Genomic DNA, 25,207 nt, shown 5'->3' with positions numbered 1-25,207 from the left:
GTCTGCAGGAATGATTTAGCTTAAGTGATTTATGAGGGCTGTTTAGAACACCTCACTGAGTCATTACAAAAAGGCCTCTTCAGGTGATTTGCCAACTGCACTAAAGGCGTCCCAAATGTGTTGGCTGTTCAGCTCTCTTGTTATTCTTAATTTGTCATCTGTCTTTATGTGCTATTAGCATGTGATTACCTTGAGGAGACCTTTGAACATCTCTTCAGCACTCTTCCCTGTAAATAATGAATGACCTCCTATTATTTATCGAAAGGGACTGTTAGGCAGCGCTTGTCTTTTTTGGTTGCTGAAAGTCTAAAAAATGGAAATGCCAGTAGCTATGGGAAGTTGTATCATGTTTGTGTATGAATATGGTATGTCCTTCACAGCACAATGAAACATGATTGTGCCTAATTCCAATTTGTATGGCATTCCCATTAATGATGTCTATTTAAGACATCCATTAAAAGCCCGTAATGTTAATTAACTGAACTATGCCAATAAAGTTCTATTAGCTTCCCCCTATTAATTTAATATTATAGACATTTAACAGATGTCTTAATTAGATGTTACACTGAAGGCTATGAGCAAAATGAAAATGAGGTCATTGTCCTGAAAGGAAAGTTTCTGCTATGATTCATGCTTTATACCACTCTGGGTTTTATTCTGACCTCTCACAGGAAACCAAGGGATTTAGTTTCAGAGAATGTTGAGAGGAGTAATGGGCACTAGGTAGAACAATAATTTGGGTCTGACAACTTTAACACATCTTGTTCTTACTTAACAGATACAAATTAATTGAAAAATGCTTCTACTCTTTTTTTTGTACTTTCAAGTGTGTTTATCTGCATTTTCAAAAGCTTTCCCAGTGTTTCTTTCTCCTATTTCCTATTGGTGTGAAATGTATTTCCCTGTAGAAAATATACATCTCTAGCAAAAAGTGTTTTCCCCCTGTCAAGGGCAGTACTTCATATAATTGCAACAAAGATTTGTTTCCATACCAAGTATGTTATACCCCGACTTAAAAGAGGGCAGAGGAGCAGACTGTTCCTGAAAACCAGTGTTGTCCATGCTGTGATTTCTACTGATTGGTCTGGTTCAGTGATGCTGAATCTGGTCTGCATCTGAGGGATTGTGCTGGGAAGATGCAGCTCTCCCGTAACATCACCCAGCACCAGGTTCCAGAAGGGAAGTAGAAGCTCTGGAAGCTGGCTAGCAGTTAGTGTTTTCATAGGACTGAGGACGATTGGAGGTGGTGATGATCTTTGGCTTTCTCATGGCAGATAAATGGCTTGTGTGCCCTGCAGTGCAGTTAACAGCTCTAACCGAAGCTGTCCTCCTAACCCCTGTACTAGGCTTTGGTGTGTAGTACAGGTGAGGAATAGCTATGTTCTCTTTAAAGACATGAACCTGGTTGGCTACAAATGCTTGAATGGTGGCAAGGAAAAACTCCTTCCTAGATACAGGTCTTTGATTTGATCTGAAATGGACTTCATAATATAAATTGAAAGCTACTTTTACCAAACACCATAGAGGCTCTTTTATAACAGGAAAATGTTAAGTGATGTAAATACAGGGGTCAATTCCACATCCCAAACAAGTCATACCTGTCTAGTCAACGAGAGATTGTAATCTGGGCAATCAAAAAAGGATCCTGGAAGTATATAGTAAAAAAAAACCCGTAAGTGGCTGAGGATACATGAAGCACCTGTACTCAAAGCTGAACAAGAATCCACTGGTACAAGTATGGGCTCTCCATTACAGCCACTGTTGCAGACTGCTGCAAAAAGCAAATACTCATAAAAGGTTTAAACACTAGAAGCTTCTTAAGTGGTGCTTTATTAAGGGTGGTTGGTGAGTTTAGAAGACTTACACTATGAAACTACCTGACTTCTTATGTTTCAGTGATGTAGTGCTCACAAACAAGAGATATAAATTGCCATCCACACTAGGCTTTTTAAAAATTGTATGTATCACATGTATTAATAAAAATAAAGGTATTTTTAAATGTGTAACACAGACACCATGTGTAAATATATTAAATTTTTTAAATTGTTGTTAATAAATATAATTAAAAGGCTAGATTAAAGCTCTAGAAATAGAGGTTAAATATTCATGAAGCAATATTGTGGGTAATTGAATGGGGGCCACTTCCATCTTTGATTTTCTAGCTTCAAGGGTTTCCCCCTGTGTTGTGTTCCCTGATTTAAATTATAAATTTAAACAGGATTCAGGTAATCAATACTAATTGTAAGTTTAATAAAAGCCAGAATGTTATACACCAATAACAAAACGGATACAAACTCCAACAGTCTGAGACACTGCTTTAAAGACAACAAATACTAGTCATTCTTCAGTAACAAATGCTTTAGAAATATTTCACATAGCTATTCCATTTTCAATCTGCCAGAAAACCTTGTCTTTAAACTGCAGGAAAACAGCAGACATTTTTATTAATACTTCAGATTTTCCATGAAATCATAGGTCAATAGTTCCTTTCAACTTGAATTTTTTTGCAGAGCGCTCACTTGCTCTAAGCTGGAACTTGCTTCCATATATGTAGGAAATGAATCCATCAATCTCCAATCTAAAGACATTATTTAGTTTGGGAACAACTGAAAATGCAAAAGGAAAGAAATTAACAGAAGTGGACTAGTATGTAAATCCCTGTTATGAAAATATACTGATGTACACACATGTAGACTTGAGGTTTGCCACATTTCAAGGTTTTACTGCTTTAGCAATAGAAGAAAAATGACCAAAACCTCTAAATTTTAAACTGGAATTACTACAGTTAGTCCTCTTTCAGGAGCATGCAGCAAGTGTTGCAGAGAATATCTAATGTGAATCAGATGAATGAGCCATGTGCATAATCATGTTGGGTTCATTGTAAAGTATTTTTTTTAATTGCTCATTTCTGAGATACTTTTGGTAAGATGTTGGGTTGTTACATGGTCAGTAAAGACATTGATTTCTGCCATTACGCAAAGAACTAAAAGCACTCATAGAAAACAGCGTACTCGGCTGTAAGATGAATAGTGTTTAATAAATTTCTGACTATTCAAGTTGAGAAACATACCTTTTAACTTGTCCTCTTTAGTGATAATTTTGAATATATGCTTAAATTCCTGTAGAATGATTCCTGTTATCCCAACGTAAGAGGGGCACTTAGATTTTGTGACTGAAAGAAGTATGTATGTATTAGAAAATTTCAGATGCAGGAAGTTTATTTGCTCTTCTACAGTTGCCTCATGATTTTAAAGACTGCATTATTTAAGAATATTGCAAACCAATGACCGTAATAATAGGTAAAACTTGCAGATAATCTGTGCAACTAACATCATGAATTTCAGGAGCAGTTGAAAAGTAATTAGCATTTGTAGGTAGAGAGAGAATCCATCAATATATCTCAAGTATGATTCTAGAGTTAATGATACTGAAAGGAATTTAAAAATAAGCAACTGGAATATAGGAGTGTCTACCTAGCTTCAGATGATTTTGTAAAAGAAAATGAACAGGGTACCTGTAACAATAGCTCCATGGAGATCTGCTTTTAGCAGTTTGCCCTGAACCATATGTGGTTGCCTTGAAGAAGGTGGGGTTAGAGAAGAGGGAAAGAAAATTATATGGAAAAAGTTAGGTTTACAAAACATGACTGATGACTGAAAACATGGTCAAAGATTACAGAAATAATACATACCCTTATCACATAACTGTTTCAAGCAGTAACTCAGTAAACCTGGAAATGTCTACTAAATCAAAGCCACACCCATTTAAAAATATCTCAACTTACGCATCTGGTTTAAGTCCATGACATAGGTCTCTGATATATTGTTTCCAGAGTTCATGTAGTGGTAGAAAGATGGAGTATCTGCAATAAACTGACAAAAAGTAGTCTACAAGAACTTAATTATAAAAAAAAAAAAAAAAAAAATCTATCAGTTGATTACTGAATCCATTATTTACAGCAGAGTTAAAACTGACATTTATAAGTTTTTTAATCTGCTCTCATAATCTGTGAGGTAATCCACTTCAAGCAACAGGTTTGCTTTATTAAAGCCAGCACAAAGTACGCTCATCTGTCAACACAAAATGGGGATGTGTTTTAGAGGGTTGGGCTACATCTAAGACTGAAGAAATTTCTACTCTTTACCTCCCCACTTAGTTCACTTTAGCAACATCAGGGGCTTTACTTTACACTTGTTAGTTTGAGGAACCCGATGCAGATTTTTGACTCTCTGGTTACAGGCAGTCTAACTTGAAAGACTTAAATCAGATGTGATTGTGTTTGGGTTTGATTCCTATTGTATACTTAAATATAACAACAAAAGAGAACCAGTAAGAAAGAGAAATACGTTTTCCAACTATATAGACAAGAGAATGGTTTTCTCATGGTGAAATGCCACAGAGTCTCAGGCTGACTTTGCATACTGAAGGGTTGGTATCCACGTGCATGTGCTGTCACTTTTACTTAGTTTTGATGGACTTCCCACTTTTGCTATACAAAAAAAAATACTTAAGATCTTACCTTTGCTGTTCAGGTTCTATTTCAAAAAGACGCATTTCTCGCCTTTGTTTGGCAGTAAACCCTTTTGTTTTCTTTCTCTTTTGCTTTGTCTTCTTTTTGGAATAATGCTCAAGCACTACAGCTTTCCGAGTTAATATATCCTGGATAGCTTCATCTTTCTTTTTTGGCATGCTACGCTTCAGGAAGGCATTTACAAATGCTTTGGCCTCTTCTGATCCCTGAGGCTAAGGATATTTTTGAAAGATACTTATATAAATTTACACACTTCTATATATAAATGTATCTACATGTAAATTTACATATTTTGATATAAAAATATAAAATTTTAATTAAATTGAGAGCTTGCTGCTGACTAGTAGTTTTATCAGGCTCACAATCACCATAGGGATGGGAGATCTACACATCCATAACAGTAAAAGGGAAATGTTCGCCGGCGGAGGCCCCGCGCAGGCAGTGCGGAGTGGGAGCGTAGGGCAGCCCGCGGCTTTCTCGCGTCAGTTTAACTAACGTGTCTGTTGGGGAGGAAATGCCAAATTTCTGCATTTCGGTTGAAGCGGCGCCTTCAACCGCTGAAGCCCGACGGAGCGTGCTAGGGAAACGGGCGCCGCTGCCCGCGGGCACAGACCAACCCCTCCCCCTCAGTGCCGAGCAGGGGGTTTAGGAGGGCGAAGAGAGTTGAAATCGCCGAGCGACTCCCGCCGCCGAGGCTCCCGGGGCGGGCGCTGCGGGCGAGGGCCGGGGCTGCTCGGGCGGGCGGCGGTACCTGGAGCCGCAGCTCCCCCGTCTCCTCCGGCGGCAGGCGGCGGTACAGCTGCCCTGCAAGGCACGGCGGAGCGGGGCGTCAGGCGGGGCTCCGTTCGCGCCCCTCCTCCCCGCCCCGGGACCCCGCTTGCCGACACCCCCCCCCCCCCCCGGAGCTCACCCTCCATGGCGGCGGCCGGCGGCGCTTCCGGCGCGGGGCGCTGACGAGCGCGGGGGCGGAGCCAGCGGCCGAGCGGGGCGGGGCGGGGCGGGGGCGGCGCTCCGGGCAACGAACGGCAAACCCTTGTTTTTCTGTAATTATCAGGTGCTAAAAATTATCCCGCGGCAGTTCGCGGGGCGTTTGGAGCGCGCGGGACCCCCGGAGGTGCCAAAGCGGAATGGCGGCTCGGGCTTAAAGAAGCCCACTCAGACCTAACCTGGGCACGAGTCGCGTGTTCAGCAGCCCAGCGTGGCTCCCCCGTGGGCTGTGGGTGCAGCAGGCAGCTGTCGGCAGCCCAGCCCGCTCCCCTCGGCCGTGCCCGACGTCTGCACGACAAAATCGTAATGGACAAAGGGGAAGGGGGTGTCAAAATATTTTCAGCAAACAGGAGCCGAAAAAACAGGGGACAGTTGTTAGATTCTACTTGCTAAAAAGCTTATATAGGGAGCTGATACTACTCGGCATAGCAAAAGAAAAGCCATCTTGTTACCATCTATCCCGCTGCTGGTTAGAATGGTAAATCCCAGCATTAACCTCAAATTTCAGAGGCTGCACTGCTAGAGGTAACCCTGTGTGGCCCAGGCAAAGGAGCCTCCCTATGTATACCAGCATTTCTGGGTTATTGCCAAGCATGGCTGGCACTGGGGTCCCAAAGAACTCAGTGTCCCCATAAATCACGGACTGTGCTGGACTCCGGTTTAGAGGGAAGCCATTGCTAAGAGCAAAATGCAAAGAACATAAAACAAGGAAGTGGCATTGCTTATCCCAACCATGAGGTTCTACAAAGGGGGAAGGTGTGGCCAGGGTAGATGGCTAGATTATCCATTTAGATTAAGCTAGATAGGGACCATTTAATACTGCTAGCTTCTGTGAGGTGTCTGAACAACTGTGATACTATTATTATGCAAATCACAGGTTTATTTCAGCAGAGATCATGATGCAAAATTAACGTTAGCCAACAAAACAGTCTTACAAAATGAAACCTGGCTGTTATTTGTCACCTTTATACTAACAAATTCTCTGATTTGGAAGAGTAAGTTGGGCACCAGGTATTTCAGTTACTATTATAGGGAAATTTCTTTTAAAGAATGTCCTGTCGATCTTCTGTAAGACAGGCCACCTCATTTTCTCTAGTCGTTCCCCACCTCAGTATGGTCAAGTATACTTGGATCAGACAAGTGTATTGTTTGAGTATTGATTTGTTAGCGTCCCTCCCATAGTAACAGCACCACTTCAGAGTCTGGACATGCATTGTAACGGGCAGCCTGGACACGTCAACCCTTACTTCTCCCTCATCCTGCAGTTGCTCCCACCAGAGATGCTGGGACATCCATTTCCACCTTTCCGTCCTGCAGCCCCCTCACCTTCCACCTTTTGTTGCTTCATTTGTTCTGCAGATCTTCCCCACCCAGGATTTACAAATAATGTGCTGGAGCCAGCCGCTGCCCGAGCTCACCAGGCTGCTGCCTGGCACAGGCCCTCTCTGCTGCCCACTGAAGTTCTTCCCATCCCACTTCTCTTGGTAGGAGAGAGGCTTTTTCCTAGTCCCAGCCTGTCCTTCAAGGCCTCCCCAGCCATAGCCTTCACTGCCATTGCAGGTCCCTGGCTTTTGCATGCCCCCCGTTCAGCTGTTCCCAGGAGCTAACAATGTGCCAAATGCCACAAATACCTGTACTTGTGCACCCAGTGACATGAGATCTTCCTTGAAAATCTGTCCCTGTGTTTCTAGCAATCAAGGTCAAAAAATCAGGAAAATGCCACTCGCTGTGGGGTTCACCCCTTCTGATACATCGCTACCTCTTCCTCCTGGGATAGGACAAAGTCACACTCGCTGTACAGCATGGAGGTGCCTTGAAACCAAAGCAGCCAGTTCATTTTCCTTGCCAGCCTAGTCCCAACTCACCCTGCCCTCTGCTCAGATATGATGGCTCTCCAAATACAGAAGAAGTTTGTATTCTTGTCATGGAAGGGATATTGGCTTAGCAGATAATTAAGCTCTGCTTGGCAAAGGATACTTAGGGAGCGAGTTACTGAGGCAGGGTATAAGAAACACGATGATTTTGTTGAGTGCTGCTGTGGAGCACAAAGGCACTAAAGTGATCCCTAACAGAGAGTGAAATTGTAGATCTCTCTGTAGGTGTGTAAAGAAGAAAGGGCTGGTCTCCGCAGAGTATTAAGTGTGAGCACCGGTTGGTTTGTATCACAGACCTCCTGGCAGTTAAGTACATTGCCACAGCAAGCAGATCTCTTGGTTTTACAAAGCGTGGACTCCTTGAGTTGTCATTGCTACTAAGAAAAGATCAATTTTCATGAATGGAGTACCAGGATAAGTGCTATGGGTCTTCAGGGCCATATGAGTGCTCCTTCACTGGATTTATGCTGCAATTCCTAGGGCACTTCAGGGATTAATAGTCAAATCAGTGTTGGCGGTGCTGGTGTTGTAAATCCAATGATCCAGGCTAAACTGGTGCCTGGGGAAGCCAATCTTTTCCAACAACTCTACATCTTCATTTCCCAATTTATCTTCAGATGTAATGTCTGAGGGAGCGAGATCAGTGCGTTACTGTGTGTCCCAGCAAGAAGGCTCTGCATCAGGAGTTGAGACTCCCATCAAATAAACATGAAAAAGAGCAGGTGAAGAAACTGAGAAACCAGAGAATAGGCAAAGACAGTTTGTAGAAAAGAAAGAGAAGGCTTAGGGAAGGGAGGAGAGATGGGCAAGATGTGAATATAAAATGCAGTGGAAATATGCAAACAAAATAATTACAGTGCATGTTTCCAAATGTGCAGCATCACTCACTCCGCCTGTTTTAGTGTCTTAGAATTCTGAAGCTCTTTACTTCAAGTAAATCACCTTGGAATAGGTTTATAGTGATATAAATCCTTAATATATAGTATTAATAATAAGTTACAGGTGCCAACATTGACATTTCTTATTCTATTAAATTTATGTATGGATTTATTGCTGTCTAAAAATAATAATAAAATTTACAGGAAACCCCAACATTGATGCAATCTAACTGTGTGCACTAGGGGGCCATATTGCTGTATCTGTAGGTGCTGTTGAATTACAGTGATGGGGAAAAGGTGTGCAGGCCAGGCTAGGTACAGCAGTGTCCTGGGGAAAGTTGAGTGAGTTTGGGAGTGATTAGAGAAAGACCTTTATAGTGACAATCGCAGAAAGCTTAAAACTTGAGATACAGAGTGACCAAAGACAGTAAATAAAGATATTTGTTTGACACAAGAAGAGAAGATCAGTGTTTTGTTTTGTTTTTTTTTTTAAAAAGTAATTATGAACTGAAAAGTATGCGAAGTTAACTGATGTGTGTAAAAAGTGACTGGGCTATAATCACTATTACACTTTTGCTGATTGTCACTGATACAAGAAATAAATACCATAATTCTCTAGAAGGACTGTCTCAGCAAGCATTTGAGCTCTCAAGATCAATATAGTTTATTCCTCTTGGCAAAACTGTACTAGTAACTGAATTTGGTCCCTAGGGACATCTGTACTGGTGAAAATAATTTCCATTTAAACCCCTCTGATCTGATTTCCTCTACCCAAATATCAAGCTGCTGATACAACTTCCACCCCGTTCCCCCTCGGCTGCGCTGAAACAGCGAGCAGCCAGCCTGCGCCAGCCCTGGGTCCCTTTGCCTCTCGGCCCAGCTGCGCCGCGCGCGGCACATTTCCAGGGTGAGAATTGCTGCTCAGCCAGGCGGGTAGGCAGAGTATTTCATATTGGTAGCCTGAGTTTTTGTTTCATGTCGGTGCAGGTTTGCTAGAGGAAAGGTTGTACATGTTGTGTGTGGAAGCCCGAACTCTTGCATTATGGGTTTGGTTGACTGATTTTACACGGCTGTGGTTGGTTAATTAGTGTCATCTTTTGATGTACCCTGTATCCCTCAAATGTTTCTTTTTCATATATTTTTTCTGTACATTTTTCTGCTTTATCAGCTCATCTTTAACTCACGGATTAGGATGAGATGTGTCTCCTGTCCCCCCCCAGATGATAAACTGTTCTTTCCAGCTGAAGGTTCATTATTTCCTTACCATCCTGGCTCCTTGTCATCTCAAACTGCAGCTACCACTTCAGGGCAAATGAAAATGACTGTCTTTTCTGTGTGTGAAGAAAACAAGAAAGCTCTTGGAAACAATCCAAATATGTCTTAGTGGCACATGAGTCAGAAGGCAAATAATAATCCCAAAATGTTTTCCAAAAAATGCAATGTTTTAAAAGCCCTGTTTTAAAGTGAAAACAAAGAACCAGGCAGGTTTTTGGAAGGAAGGCTGGTTGGAGGAGGCCGGGCCTTGTCACTGTGGCTGCTCTCACTAGAGGGCAGCCTGAGACCGGGGCTCTGCGCTGGAGATGGGTGCTCGCCTGCCCCTGGGCCTTTGCCATCTGCTATGAGTTTGCTTTACTTATTTCTACCTGTTGTTATAATTCAACTAACTGTTTCCAGTCTTTAAGGGGGGGAAAAAAAAAAAAAAAGTTTAAAAATTGTTTCCTCTTTTGGAAGAAATTTGGCTGTTTGCAGTTATTTTTTAGTGTACAGGACTGCAGTTCTCCCAGACACCAACCTCTTCTGCATCACAGTAAAATTATTCGTGGAAAGAGGATTTTGAAGGAATTAAATTTCACCACAAGTTAAGGAGGCTACTTTTTAAAAAGCCAGTATATTATTACATCAAAATAAGAAGCTATATCCTCCTTTAAAAATAGGAGTAACCTTAGAATACCTGGAGAATAACTACTACAAACTAGAACTACCCAGCCTTGCCTCATAGAGCAATGCTAAAAAATCAACACTTGGTCCCCAGAACAGTAATGAGGAGTCAGTAAGCTGAGGCTTTGGCAGCTGATGTTTGGTTTCCCTGTGTGCTGAGAATCACCTATGATCCAAACACACATCAGGATGACAGACACCACTGCTGCTCCTGAACAGCTTGTATTTACTAATTAATACCAGCATTCTGCATTCATGTATTATTCCATGACAGTCTGTCTTAGTCATTACTTCTGCTGTGCTTTGAGTCTCATTTAGATCTTGTTGAATATTTTATTTTAAAACATAATTAACATTGGCTCATATGTGATAGGGATGTATGATGCAAAATGAGTGTTAAAAATGATAAATTGTAATAATAGTCACTGGAGTTACAGCAGATCGAATAGTTTAACTTATTTCATTTGGTTTTGGTTAAACTACATAAAATTAACATAATTAAAATTTAAAAATAATACAAATAAATAAGTTTTAGGCTCAATAATCAGTTAGGTTGCATTTCCCTCACAAAGTGTTTAGACTTTTTTCTAGAAAAGGGTTGTCAAATTTTGCAAGCTTCTGTGCCATGGTTTTGTTGTCTTGACTTGGCACTTCACCCATGGGAAGTAAGTTTTGGCCAAAGACATGTTACTGTGTACTGCATGTGGCTGTTTGTGATGGAGTGCGGTAGAGAAATGGTACCTTGAAGAGCTGCCGTACAGTGCCTGCTGCAGTATTTGTGCATCCCTGTCAGCCAGGGTGCTTCCTCCTGTCACCTCCAAACCTCCTGGCACTGCCAGGCCACCCACACAGAGTGAGCTCCTGAACATAAACAGGAGCTTTACATGTGCTGTGTGTAACTCAGCCTCAGGGCTCTGCACTGAGACGAAGCAGTTTTTACTAGGACTGAGGTGACAGGTAGGAAAAGGCACTTTTTGCACAAGGCCCATGTTAAAGTAATTTATGTTTCGCTAAAGGATCTTTTTCTGCATTTCCCAGAAAGTGCTTAAGTGCTAACTGCCGGGGTCAGAGTGCTTGGAGGGGGCAGCCTCCAGGTTGGGGGATCTGGCCGGGACCGCAGGGGCTGCTCTGACCTGTGAAGGAGCAGGAGGCTCCCGCCGTGCCAGGCAGTGTCTGCAGCACAGCTCAGTGCCAGCAGGTGCCTCATGCCAAACAGCCAGCGTGCCTGGAGTTAGCAACTGGGAAGAAATCCCAAGAAAGTTGAAAAGGTTCATTAATTAAACAGATACAAAGTTCTCATTTTTCCTTTGTAAGGAGATGTTTTTCTCAAAGGCATTGCTATCAGCAAGGCCCTCTTCCTGCCAGACTCTTTCAAAGTAACAGAATTAGGTTGTCAGGAGTGAACCATTCTTTTTAATAAAATGAGTCAGCTTCTGCACCTCCAGAGATGCACTGCGGCGTCCATGCACGTGAAGGCCTCATCTGCTGAGGCACCACTGGTTTGAACATGTCTGTCACAGCATGCCAGCTCAAGTGAGTCCTGCCCATGGGACACGTGTGTCTCCACGAACTCAGGTAGTGCAACCCAGGTCAAGGCAAGTGGAAACTGTTGAAAACTGGGCTGAATGAGCCCTGTGTTGGTCCTTTTGCTGTGGTCAGCACCTGAACTGGCAGTGTCCTTGAGCTGCTGCTTGAGGCAGTAAGAGACAACAGCTGCTTTATTCGGCTGTTATGGAGGGGTGTGTGGTCACACAGGTGATGTATCACCCACAACACTGGCTGTGACTATGCTGGTAATGCATGTAGGCAGCTTTTTTTTTAAAAAAAAAAAGTTCCTTGTATCTACATCAGTTTTTCATGAACCGGTTATAGAGGCACAGGTGACAATATAAAGTGTGGCCCAAAACATCAAGAGGAATTCAGGCAGATCCCTCTCACTGGACTGCAATGGAGGGCACTGAGCTGTGTGTTCAGGAGTCTCACAGCATTCCCACTTGGAGTTTGCGTTATGTGGGAGGATGAAAAGCAGTCACAGCATCTGCGGGCAAGGTCTTTATGAGCAGTAGTCAGGGTGGTCAGCTGCTTGCATGGAGCTCGCCATGAGGCTTTCGGCTCTCTGACTGTAATCTGGTTTCTGCTGAACTGCTGGTGTGTGGTGGGGCAGTGAGGGGGTTAATGCTGCTGGCTTGCTTTGATAATTGAAAATAAAAAAGCCCTGTTTGAGGTCAGTGCTCTAGTAAGTGCCTTTTAAAGAAACAATAACCTGGTGCAATAGAAAATATTTTGTCCATTTCGTCAGTAGAAATCTGATAAACCATGGAGAGAGGCAGGTGTCCAAGGAGATAAAAGTAATAAAGGTGACTGCAGTTCTGGAGTGAGCTAGCCTGTCAGGCTGGTAATTAAATGAAAACCCCTCTCAGGAATGTTGGAAGCTAATAGATACACATGGAGATGCCAATTCATTTGCCTCAGCAATATATGTTAATTTTAGCATGAGATTAATTTATCTATTTTGCCGTGGGACAAAATGGTGGGGGTGGGAGGGGGAGAGCTTTCATCCTGCCAGGGATTATTTCAGGTGGTAGAGATTATTAAGCACTTTATTCTTTTTAAAAACAGAACAGTGGGTGAGAACGGAGGAGGGAAAATGTTTAAGCAGAGCCTTGAAACAGAATTAAGTAATCACGGGCTTACAACTGACCCAAACCTTGTCTGCAGACAGCTGCCGGGGGATCCTTTGCTTTGCCACAGCTCGGGCAGTACAGGGCCCCAGTTAGCGAATAGTTTGAGCTTGAGTCGCTCTGTGTTGGGGTTGTTTAAAAGGCTTTCTAAGAGTTCCATGAGTGTGAGATTAGGCATGCTGCAGTGTCAGATCACACCTACAGGAAGAACAGCAGTTATTTGCGACTCCAGTAAACTCAAGGGTGCTTTGTTCAGTGGACAGAGGAGGTGCAGGGAAGGACTGACTTGTGTGAAGTGCGCTGGCAGTCACTAGCAGGACTGCATGTGCTGCCTGGGCTCCAGTGGTGTGGCTCTTCCCACAGACAGCTGCCCAGCTCCTTCTGGTCTGGGGTTGTCCTGTCCTGGGAGAGAACCAGTTCTGCAGCCAGACGGACAGCGGGGTGGGGGAGATGTTCACCTGATGTGGGAGGCAGTGAGGGGGCCGTGACCCCGCTGTGCACAAGGGCAGTGTGTGTTTGTGCATGACAGTCCCTTGCCGAGGTCATTTTTTGACCCTAGTTTCAATGATATTTGTCACAGCCATCAAGTTCTCACATAGCACCCCTGCAGCTCTCCCATGCGCAGATGCCTGTGTTAGAGGCTGGCTGTGCCATTACCCTTGTGTGCTCTGGCCCGTGGTGAGGCCGGGGCTCGCTGGTGGGGTGTGCCAGGCCCTCCGCTGCCGGCAGCGCGGGGCTCTGCTTGCTGCACGGTGCTTGGAGAAACCAGGCCCTGATTTACACTTCCAAGTGTGGCGTTACGGGCATGGCTACAGGTATTTCAGCTATGAAACACACACGCTGCAGCACAGCAGGCTTCTTTCTAAAAAAAACCCCTCTGATTTGTGAAATTATCAGCATTGAGGCAGCAGAAGGCAAAGCAGATTTTCCTTTATTTTCTTCTGCCTCAAAGGAGGAGTACTCACTTGCCCTTCAGCGTGATTACAGCCCATTTACCAACACTTCTTTTTGAATTTCAGACCTACAATTTGGAACAGTCACAAGCAAGAAGTGTTTCTTTTCAGAGCCTGGAGCAGTCAGCACAAGGGTAAAGTTTATTTAACAAAAAGAATAGTTCCAGCTGAATTCCCATTGTGAAATTACAGGTCCATTTAAAGCAAAATAGAAATGGTGGCAGGGTTGGGGTCAGGGAAGAAAGATAGTGATATCTGCTGCAAAGTGCATCCAACAACTGTATTCAAAATTTTAAGTTTTTATAGGACATTTTTTTTTCCTTTGTATAATTATGCAAAAGAATAGAACTAACGTAAAATGTACTAGCTGCTGAAATTGCTTAGGGATTGCAAGTGTGGAGACATTATAAATGGTGTCTCAAACGCGTACTGATTTCAGAGCTATGGGCTCTGTCCTTCCTGTCATGGACCAGGATGGGAGGTCTGTGACCTTCCTGCCAGCACATGTGTCCCCAGGGGATGTCCTCCCTGCGAGGCTGGCCGGGGCAGGACCCGGCGGGGGGTGTGATCCCCACGAGGCTTGGCCCCGGCTGCACATTCCTCGCTTTGCAGCCATTGCCCCGACCCCACAGCAGTCACCTCGGTCCCTTTTGTTCCAGACTGCAGCTGTCAAAACGCACATTTTTCATGAGAAAGAGAGTTGTTACGAGCTTTTCATAATAGTTCTTTAGTTTGAATAGTTCTTTAGTTTGCTCTCACCAATCTTGCTACAGAGACTGGCTGCTGGGTCCCCCTCCCAGGCACTGCTGTAGTGTCCTTCTGCCCTGAGAGCTCCCTGGTAGTGTTACTGTAACACTGGGAGGGGAGCTAGAAAGACAACAGGGAATGTTTGGTCAGTCCTACCTCTAACAGCCCTGCGTGTTTGCCTGTCAGAGCTGTGGGAGACATGGAGGATGTACGAGAGCCCATATCCTCACAGGAGGGGCTTCTGTGCCAGGGAGATCATCTTCATGAAGCCCTCCCTGTCGCCTGAGGAATTACTTATGGCCCTCTGAGACTGCCAGAGGGACTTCCAGAGGTTAAGACACTTTGGGGCATGCCTCAGTGTATCTTTGTCTTAACATTACTGAATCCTAGTGAGCCTTTCCGTAACTCTGGCATTTAGAGATTGTGTTTATAGTTGTCGTTGTCTTGCAAGTTAAAACAACCAAAATAGATAGAAATAATAATTTCCCACATTGTCTTGCATCCAAAAATACCAGGCTCCACAGTTGCCCCCATTTTGTGCTGCCCACGTGGACACGTGGAGTCAGTTCTGGGGGTAAGAAACAGGGATATTCGAGTTGCCAATGGAGATTCTTTATCTGCAGCTGGCAGCTCCAGTTCTCATCTGGCTTGGTAGCACCAAGAAATTTTCCTGTTTTAAGCAGAGGCGATGAACGAACAAACCAGTCGGAGCCCTTGTTGTCCCCGAGCGTCGGAGGCGGCATTTCCACGGGCGGGCTGTGAGCGCACCTTCAGACGCAGCACGGCGCTCGCTGCAGCTCTGCTCCGAGGTCCTTGTGCTGCTGAGAGCTGTGAGTTTAGAACTAGCTGAGCCTCCCACATGGCAACATGATTTACTAAAGCACTACAGTATTGGGTCAGCCTTGTAAATAATTTTAATTATTTCACTAAACAGGTTGTGGAAATAGATCAATAGAAAATACAGTGTTTAAGTTTACAATGCTGTGCATTCATTATGGGAAAGAGATTATATTAACTGATTTAGGAGCTAATAGTAACTGAAAATAACAATTTAATGGAAGTCTTCCAATCCTGCACTTTGAAAACAGGATACAGCTATACACAGTCTACCCATTTTAATCTCAGTCAAGTATACCTAGCAATTTTTTGACACAGAGAAATGTCAGTCAAGTACAAGTAACTTGCAGACTTTCAGCATCTCACAAATTACATTATAATAAAACAAACCCAAAGAAACTGTCGACTGCCATTTTTACATACTGTCAGGGTCACACAAATCAGGCACGTGAAAAATATATATATGAAAATACATTGCAATATAACAAAGTGGAGGTGTTGCACAGCAGGGGCTATTTTCTGCTTGCAATTTCTAATTTCGTGAGACCATGGTTTGTGCTGCCAGGCTTGAAGGGCTCTTCTCTAAAATGTTAGGGGTTTGTCTCAAACATCTGAATACTAAATATATGCTACATACATGAAATATATATAAAGAGCGAGGGAGGAAAACAAGCCAGGAAAACCTAATCTCTCCTGTGCAGCAAAAGCCAGGTGTCACCATTCAGTAGTTGGGGTCAGCACTGCTCTATTACAATTATTTTACTGTAACTAAACTAAATTTGGTATGCTGTGTCTTGGTTTTCTTAATGCATGCATGATAGTCACCTGTGCTGCTAAAATATTTTCCCCTGAAATACGCTGTACATTGTGGCTATTTAATGCCTTATTGGCCACTGAATAACCACGCTGAACCAGGCAGGCACGACTGTGGGCAAAATTTAAGCTGCAATCAGATCTTGCACCTTTGTTGCCTGCTCGTTTGAAAGCCTGCAGCCTACTGATAGGCAGATGTCACATCAGCTATCTCCACTCTGCTTTGCCAGGCAGTGTTAAGCTTCTTTTTAAGCCCTCAAGCTAGATAGCATTTGAATTATGCACTTCATCGCACCCCAATTAGCTAGGGATGCATGACGGAAATCATTATCAGTGAGTTTATTTGGGAAACCACCTTATTTTGTTAATCTGTTCAGCATTTTCAAGAAGAAAAATATACGCACACCTTCCACTCCCTACCCCCTTTTTTTCTCCACTGAAAAGCTTGTTTAGAGTGAAACTTTGAGCCATGGAAAATCATGCTGCTCCTGCTTATTCACCTGTCGCCTTGAGCTCCATCTGGCTGTTTTGGGAATGTTAAATGCTGCTCAAATAAAAATAAATGGCTTCAGCATGACTGCAGAACCAACTGAGCACGTTCCTGGCGCAGGCTGTGCAGCGCATCTGCCTCCTGCTCCCGAGACCCCCACAGCAGGTGAGTTTTGCAGTGTCCCCAGGTAAATGGCCCCTGTGGCTTCCCATGCCGCCTCCCCTCTTCCCGCACCGTTTTGCAATCGCACTCCCAGCTCTAAACAACAAATGGATGGATGTTTTTCCCAAGCCTTGTAAATGCCAGCAGCAACAGATGAGCACTGAATGAAGGGAAATGTGCTGTGTGAACACATGGCATTTTCATGGCCCTCAACATGAGCAGTGCTTTCTCTGGTGCTGCTCTGCTCCAAAAACCTGCAAGGGCAAGGGCTTAACTACCCCAGGAAATGAGCTGAAACTTGGTTGATTTTTCCATGCACGTTTATGACCAGGTTGGCAAACGCTTTCTGAAGCCAGCAAAGCTCCATGAATTTGCTTTTGAGATTGTTTGCTTTAGTGAAATGCTTTTGTCTAGGGTAAGTAGAGTAAGACCTCTCTGGTCTTAAAATAATGAACTCTTGGGTTGGTTAATAAAGAGATTTTATGTTCTTGAAAAATACTGCAAAAAAGTTTAACTTCTCACATTTGACACTGGCAAGCTGGATTTACTTCCATTTACTCAGTCTTGATATGAAATCATGTTACAGTTCAGATTTTGACAGGTGCCTGGTGTGTTGCTAACTACTGTTTGCTTGGGTCTGAGCTCCTCCAGTTCTAGCAGCAGTGAGACAAGCTGCCTTCCGTTTCTCCCTACCTGCCGAAAAACTCTAAGGTGGCCACATCAATGAGCCCACAACAGGATCAACGCACTGGTACGTACCCAGATTTGGTCTTCCTGTGTCATCAAACGCTGCTTACTTCTCTGGAGAACAAAGTCCCAGTGTTATTAATTATTGAAAGATTTCACTATATAAGGAGTCTGGCTGCTGATTTCAGTGGGACTCAGCTAGCTTGGATACAAAGTCATTAGCTCAACCAGTGACTTACCCATAAACCAAGGTTCATTTTAACCAGGATTGCAATTAGCAGCTTGCTGTGCATTCAACTGATTTGTGGCTTTCATACCACTATACTGTAAAAATTGAAATTATATCCACACACTCTATAAATGGATTACACTATTATAAGTATTTGTAGCACTGAACAATTATATTTTTACTGTCTTGCGATAAATTTGCATAAATGAATTACTAAATGTGAGTGTATTTGGTAAAGATCATGAAGTAACTGATGTTTCCTTAATCAAACTACATTTTCATCATCTCGTTTGATTTTGTTGCTTTTAGCTTCTCAAGTGCACTTTCTCAAGTGCTGCATTCCCCTTGGGATAACAGGTATCACTGACAGAGTTTGTTTGGTCTAGACCATTACTCAGTACAGTTACCCCTTGGCCTGACTCAGATTTAGAGGTGCACACCATGCCTTTGTCCAAAGACTTTATCCATGTTCCCAAGCTCAGGTGCTGCCTGGCTGTGTCGTGGCAAGGCACGCTGACTAGGTCCTTCCCGCTTTCCTGAGCTCAGAGCAATGTATGTTCAGTGCAACAATGTGGGGTATTTCAACAGCATCCTAATTCTTGTCAGAGACACAGGATTAGTTTAACTAGGGGAAGCAGGCTTTTAAATCCTGAGGCACTTGGGGATCCCTTCAGGAACCGAGGGGTGGCTTTTCCTTGTGGTCCCGCTGTCCTTGCTGGCTCAAAGCTGGCGGAGCAGCGGCTGTCCTGCTGGAGCAGAGCACAGGAGGATGGGCCGTGTGCTGGGATGCTGGGCAGGAGGCATCCTGAGCTGCACTGTCCAGGACTCTGGGAGCCTGGAAGCCCAGCCCCTGCTGTTCTGCTTTTGAAGGGGATCCCAGAAAGCAGGGAAAGAAAAAACAGAGTCCTCTCCACCACACTGGTGACGTTCCCGAGGCCCCAGAAGTCTGATTCTCCGAGTGCGTGTCTGGGAGCACAGACTGTCCCCCAGCCCAGGGCTGCCTGATGCCACAGGAGGGCATGTGTCCTGAGCAGTAATTTAGTGATCAGTCTGGCCAAGCTGCTCCTATCCAGGTCACAGCAATGCACCATGGTGCTCTTCTTGGGAGGGAAGGATGAGGCAAACCAAGAGGGGGGTGTCAAAGTCCTGACACCGACCTTCCTCACACCCATCCTACCATGCAGAAGCTCTCCCTCTGGGGCTGATGACATATTTTTAAAACTGCAAAGACAGTTGATTAATGATGCACTGACAGGTATCAGTCACTTGGATCAACTCTGACAACACTGAAATACAAGTGTCCAGAACAGTAAGTAAATTACAGCATATAGATTAAAAAGAGGCTCTGCCATGGGAATTTAGAGCTAAATCTCATGTTTGCCATAGATTATGAATAGAGAAGTACTCTTTAAAAAATTTGAAATTAAAAAGTATTATAAAAAACACAGCACTTGGAAATCATAAGTATCCTACTAATTTTTGCCAAAAAGCTGACTTTGACAGCCTAAATATCCATTCCTGCTTAGATACTATGTAGATCACCCTGAAAGCCAAACTGAGTCATGATATTCACTGGATTGTCAGAGCAACTTACAAGCCTGAAAAATATTTAGTAATGAAGAATTCCCATTCTACTTTGGTAAAAAAAAATCAAGGACTTCAGATTTTCAAGGAGAATTACAAGAAAAAAATCAAAAACTAAGAGCCCATTTCATATGGTCATCTGCCTTCTCATCCTGCATAATGCTCCCAAAGTCTAACCTGTTGCTTCCTATTTCAAGGGTATTAACACAAAGATGAATTAGGTTTCAGACCAATGTGGTCATGAAATGGAAAAAAAAATAGCTTAACACTCCCTTCCCCATCTTCCCCAGAGCAAATCCCCCAAATGTCCTACTAGAAAAGTATAATCCTCACTGTAAGCATTTTTGAGTTATTTATCAAGATCCTGGTCATTTAATTTGTATTAAACTACAGATGATTTTCCATATGAGATTTAAGAAACATTTTAACAATAACAGGAAACCAAATCCATAAGCAACAACTAGGGACTCGACAGTGCAGTCCTCTTCAGTTTAACTCTTAATATAGCTATGAGTTGCTTGGAATGTCTATAACAGCTAGAATTAAAGGGCTGGCAGTCACCAGAGGAAAAACAGGAGATTTCATTCCATGCAGTGACATTAGCATGGATCCTTAAAAGAAGCCATCTTGTTCACTGCTATGTTTTGGATTGTCACTGATGCAGATCTGAACCATATATTTTCACCTGCTGGCTCCATTTATAATAATATTCATCTTTACTCAGCAGTGATTGCTGGGCTTTAGAAACATGATCTAAAACAACAAGAAAAAAGCCTTCCCTTCCCCACCCCCTGTCAAACCACAGGGCTTTGCTGCTGCTGCTGCTCTGGGGCAGGACGGGCTGGGGCAGGAATCCCTCGCAGCCGTCCTCCTGCCTCTCGGGGATTCTTCCAGCCTTTATCTCGTTCCCTTTGTTTCAGGGTCTGTTAATTTTCCTGTGGAATAACTGTAACTGCTCCTGTGTGAGCAAAACCCAAACCTGTCCCACACAGCCCTGGGCTCTGTTTCAGGGCATCTCGCCGGAGTGCGAAGCCCCCCTGTTCCCGGCAGCCCCCTGCAGCGCAGCGCAGTGAGCCACGGTGCTACAAGGCTGCCAGGGGACACAAAACCCCCAAAAACGGTGAAGGAGGAAAAAAATCCCCCATCTTTTCTATAAGCGACTGTTTTACCATCTAAACACTCTATTAATCAGCAATACTTTGGGTAGGTTGGTATTACCTTGGTAGCGCTTGTCCTTCACGAGGTGGCAGGGAGCCCCCGGGGTGTCCCCACCAGCTCACCGGGCTGTGGGGGCTGAGCCCCCTCGGCAGGGCTGGGTGAGCCCTCCCTGCTCCCAGCAAAACCAGGCAGCACACTCCCTTGCTCCAAATTAAGCCTCTCAACAACCCCCCCTACTCCAACCAGTCTTTGCTAAAAGCATTAATTAAGACTTTAACATTTTTGATCCCATCAATTTTCTGTTCTCTTCTTATTAAATAGATGTACTAGGGGAGTTTGAATAATAACTGCCCAAAGTTTGAGGATAATGAATAAATGAACTTTGCCAGCCTCTGGCTAAGCATGAAATTTACTGTGCAGTAACAAATGCAACAGAGGCAGCACATACATTAACCAACCTAGTTTTGACACAGAAGTTTGGGAGCACATTATTTACTTACTTACAAATTCTAAGTGAGACTAGGCTCCACATGTTTTATGCAGGAAATGAAAAATGACACGTTCAGACAGTCTTTTGCATTCTCCATCACAGCACAAAGCTGCTCGCTTCCCCGTCTTCCCTTCGGTGGGTCTCTGGCCCTCTTGCCATGCACCGCGATGTTTTCAGGACTGCACGCTTTATTTTCATTGGGAGTTTTGCCAGAAAAGGAGACCAGGAACTAGGTAATTTTGCTTTTTACTTGCTGGGTCTTGCCACCTTGAAGGTCACCTGTGTGCTATAAAGCTACTTTTGTTCCATGTATTTTTACATGCACATGGCTTTAGCATCAGCTTTGTTACACTGTTGTAAATCCATTCATTTTTGTAGAAATCCATTAACTCACAGTGAATTTATAGCAGTATAACTGTGAGCAAACTATGGCTGATGGCACAGACTGGAAATATTACAAGGAAAAGTGCAAAGTTCTATTGATTTTTTCTCAGGAAAAAATGTGTGTTTCCTTATGATTATATTATAGATGATTCAGCTCTGGCCCCTAACAGCCATCACTCATGCTTCCCAGCTCGACTGCTCCTTTGTGAGGAGGAGCGGGTGCCCGTGCTGTCCCCCCCCAGCACCCACCCGGCCGCCCGCGCTGGGACTTTCCGCCCAGCTCTGTGTGGCACCGCAGGAGGCACGGCCGCCTTCCCACGGCCCGGCAGCCCAAGCACTTACTCCTAATCGATTCTGACAGCAGACACCACGAGGAATGCCGAGATTTATGAAAGAGCAAGATTTGCCACTAGCCTCTGTCCATTAAGGGTACAGCAAAACCTCACTTTGCCCTTTGTAAATACAATCAGCAGAAGTGAGGCAGTTGCCCTTTTCAGAAGAAAGAGCACTCTCAAAGGAGCGATGTTTTAGCAAAAGTCCTTAACACACTCACAAGCAACAAGGCTCCAAATGCTTTACATTTTTCCATCAAAATGGTTCTCATTCCTTTAAGTGCTTTTTAAAGACTAAATACTGTACTGAAAGCTGCAGCCTCCTCTTTAGCCAGTTATTTCCCCTGCACTATGCAAAACTGGGGCCAAACGTAGGATGTGTATTTCACAAAAAAGCTGGCGCAAATATGGAAAACTAAGGCCCCCAAACCTGCTGGACTCATTCTGCACATTTATGAAGGCAGAAACATAGCAAAAGTAAAGGTAGATCCAGGTTATCTTGGCAATCTGCTTCCTGGTTGAGGTTATCCTGTGTGTTGGGAATGAGTTATCTCTGCATGTGTGCAGGTCTTCACTGGAAAGAAAAGATCCCTCTTGCTCTTGTTAGAAGAGATTTTTCATCAAATCCTCAGGTTATTGTTTAGTAGTTCTGAGGTTTTATAGTGAACTGGAATATAATAATTGCTATTCCTACTGTGGCACACTTAATTCTGATCTCAGAAAGGATAAAAAAAAGTTATTTTTAGTTGCGGATTTAATATTTTTTCACCTTTAATGTGATTGAAGTATGAAAGACCTTGATAATTCTACTCCTGCCACTGCACGCAAAACTGCCAGTTGCTGCCACATCCCTGTGCAGGTAAAAGACTACAGTACAAAGGGAAGGACAAATGCAAGATGATGTAATTTCTCCCATGTTTTCTGCAAACCACAGAGTATGCAATTCAAGACATAACATGCTCCGTAAGCGATGAAACAAAAGTTTCAGAGCAAAGCAGATGATCTGTTTTATTAAGAGACCATGCTGAGGTATGACTGAAGCTGAAATAGAAGCATAACTATTCCTAGATAGACATGCTCCACTGCTTCAAGCGCCTGCTATTTATTTAGCTAAAGTTAAGCAGCTTTTCTTCCCCTTGTGGAAAACTTTGGTTTGGTTCTCTCCCTTAGAAGAAAGACAAGTCACTGAGAAACATTCACTGCCCTTGAGAAAAAGCAGCAGTGATGATGAGCTCGCCAGAGGACCCACAGTTCACACCCAGGCAGGTTTCACTTTCATGACCAGCCACTATCTGAGGGACTCGCGTTCTCGTGACATTACAGACTCTACACATACCTCTGCATTGAACAACTGTCCTTGAACAAGTTCCCAGACATGAATGCTGGTATTAAATTCGGCATGGTCCAACATTAAAATTTTTTTGGCCACCTGTCTCTTCCTTTCAAGTTACATGGAAGCCGAGGACCGTGATCCTCAGAGTCTCACGCCCTGATGCACTTCCAGGCTTCCAATAAACACCTCCCCCAAGTCCTTCCAAAGAACAGTGCTGCTTTTTGGGGGATGATTATGGATTATTCCCCAATCCACAGGATACTGCAGCTGGCATGAAGTGGATGAACGAAGATTTTTTTACAAAGATTTTATCACCTTTGGATCCCTGTGGTGAGTGCCCCAGCACAAGAGGGCTTTTACCGCCACAATGTAGTAGCATGTATGAAACACAGAGTCAGTTTGGTCTCACACTTAGTGAGATGTGAGTGGCACAAATCCCTCACAACAACTGGCAGTCCTAGAAAAAAGCAAATTCTGACCATCAGAGAAATTGAAAATCCCTTCCTACCCTCCTAGAAGAGGACTCGGGTACGAGGTGAGGCGAGGCGATGTCATGTCCTGCTTTTGCTCCACAGCTTCTGCCGACAGAGTCCTGCTGGTGCTGTAGCTGTTGCTTTATCGTTTCCACAATTAAGGTCCTTTCTAAAATGCTACGCAAATGAAAGGATAACAAATCAGAGTCAGACATAGGAAATTTCAAAGTACTTCACTCAATTCAGCTAAAGAAGGTTATGTTTCTTTACCAAGTCATCCTCTTATCTCACTTAAAAACCAAATATTTTGAAACTGAAAACTAACTGCTGTATTTACTGGAAAAAAGCCTTCTGCTTCATTAGAGGAACGCTCACTTGGTAAGACAAATGACACAATTATGTAATTTTAAAAATCTGAATATATTTTAACCAAATATTGGAACCAGGTCTGGGGAACACAACATTCTAAGTTGATTATCTTCCACTAGTTGATTCGTCTTTTTTCAGAGGCCTGAAGAAAACCAAAGCAACTTACCTTGAATGCTCCACAGTCACACTGTCCATCTGGCTGGGTCTTGCATTAACTGCCCAGAGATAGCTGGTGTCACCACGGGAAAATGCAGCTAGAGCTTGTGACTAGCTGTCGGCACATTCTGCCCTGGGGTTTGCAAATATATGAGGGTGTATAATAACCAATTTCAATTTTATTTTGTTTGTGGTACACCTTTCCTCAAATCTCTGTGCTGTGACAAGGTAGGAAACAGGCACAGCCATGAAGCCTTCTCAGGGAGCTTCAGGACACAGGGAAAGGCGCACACACATCTCTAAAAACTTTATTTCAAAATCTTTTTATTCAACTGTTATTCAGCAATATACAATACAGTTTATAAACAAATGTCTTACCTTGTTTCCAATCTTCATTTAAAAATAAATATTATTGACAGTGAATATTAATTATGGTAAGATGTACCTTTTTAATTAAAATGTTTCCAAAAGAAATAATTTAATTAAAAAAGAAAAAGGAAATCCAAAAAATCTAAACACAATAATCTACTAAAAATATTTCCTTTCTTAGGAAGGGCTTTGACCCAACATCTTTACATATTGTCATAAAGATAACTGCTCAACAGTTCGTGCAAAATGAAGAGTCAGAGGAAAGGTTTAGGAAAGAAAAAATATTACATTAAAATAGAGAAATCATAAGTGCCATGCACAGAGCAGGGCTTTACACCATAGAGTCTGGAAACTAGATGCATTATTCTATGTGGTTTACTTTCTGTGTCATCCCCAAAAATATGTTTTTCCCCTCACGTAGAATATATATCATGCTTCTTTCAGTCTCTTTCTGTCCATCTTTAAAACTGTACGTACTTTTTTTTTTTTTTTTTTTTTTTTGTCAGGGATTTGTTGTTCTGTTTTTAAATAGGTTCCTTTTTGTTTGGCTGAGGAGGAATGGAGGAAGTAGTCCATCAGTGGTTTACTAATAAATGTACAAGCTTGTGCAGTATGAACAGGTACATATATAGGAGTGGGTCTGTAGCATAAATAGGTCCTGTACCTAGAAAAGAAAGAGACAAAGAAGAGAAGGAGATTTTATTCTTTATCTTTTCCAATATAGAAGATTAAATGCAGAAGAGAAATATAGG

The 25,207-nt window shown here is 43.2% G+C and overlaps 2 protein-coding genes across 5 annotated transcripts in view; both read right to left on the bottom strand.

Annotated features, from left to right (window-relative positions):
• Positions 1 to 2,229: 2,229 nt before the first annotated feature.
• On the bottom strand, positions 2,230 to 5,492 carry POP4 (POP4 homolog, ribonuclease P/MRP subunit). Of its 2 annotated transcripts, XM_042797378.1 has the most exons (7): positions 5,442 to 5,492; positions 5,283 to 5,335; positions 4,520 to 4,743; positions 3,785 to 3,862; positions 3,515 to 3,576; positions 3,071 to 3,172; positions 2,230 to 2,606 (listed from the first exon to the last, which is right to left on the bottom strand). In XM_042797378.1, the coding sequence occupies exons 1-7, from the start codon at positions 5,446 to 5,448 to the stop codon at positions 2,470 to 2,472; spliced, it is 663 nt and encodes a 220-aa protein (XP_042653312.1). In that variant the 5' UTR covers positions 5,449 to 5,492; the 3' UTR covers positions 2,230 to 2,469. The 2 variants fall into 2 exon arrangements, with proteins under 2 accessions (XP_042653312.1, XP_042653313.1); XM_042797379.1 differs by lacking the exon at positions 5,283 to 5,335 and having other exon boundaries at positions 5,442 to 5,485.
• Positions 5,493 to 13,957: 8,465 nt separating this feature from the next.
• Positions 13,958 to 25,207, bottom strand: part of VSTM2B (V-set and transmembrane domain containing 2B) — a 31,551-nt gene continuing 20,301 nt past the window's right edge. For 2 of the 3 annotated variants that reach the window (XM_042797373.1, XM_042797372.1), the window contains one exon: positions 13,958 to 25,119. In XM_042797373.1, coding sequence (XP_042653307.1) covers positions 25,031 to 25,119 — 89 coding nt within the window. In that variant the 3' untranslated portion in view covers positions 13,958 to 25,030. The remainder of the gene's footprint in view (positions 25,120 to 25,207) is intronic. The other variant, XR_006165722.1, reaches the window with a different exon arrangement.

Source organism: Tyto alba, unplaced genomic scaffold (assembly GCF_018691265.1).
Source record: "Tyto alba isolate M040663 unplaced genomic scaffold, T.alba_DEE_v4.0 Super-Scaffold_26, whole genome shotgun sequence".
Taxonomy (NCBI): Eukaryota; Metazoa; Chordata; class Aves; order Strigiformes; family Tytonidae; genus Tyto; species Tyto alba.
The sequence above is the reverse complement of the archived record's forward strand: the minus strand, read 5'-3'. Positions and strand labels throughout refer to the sequence as shown.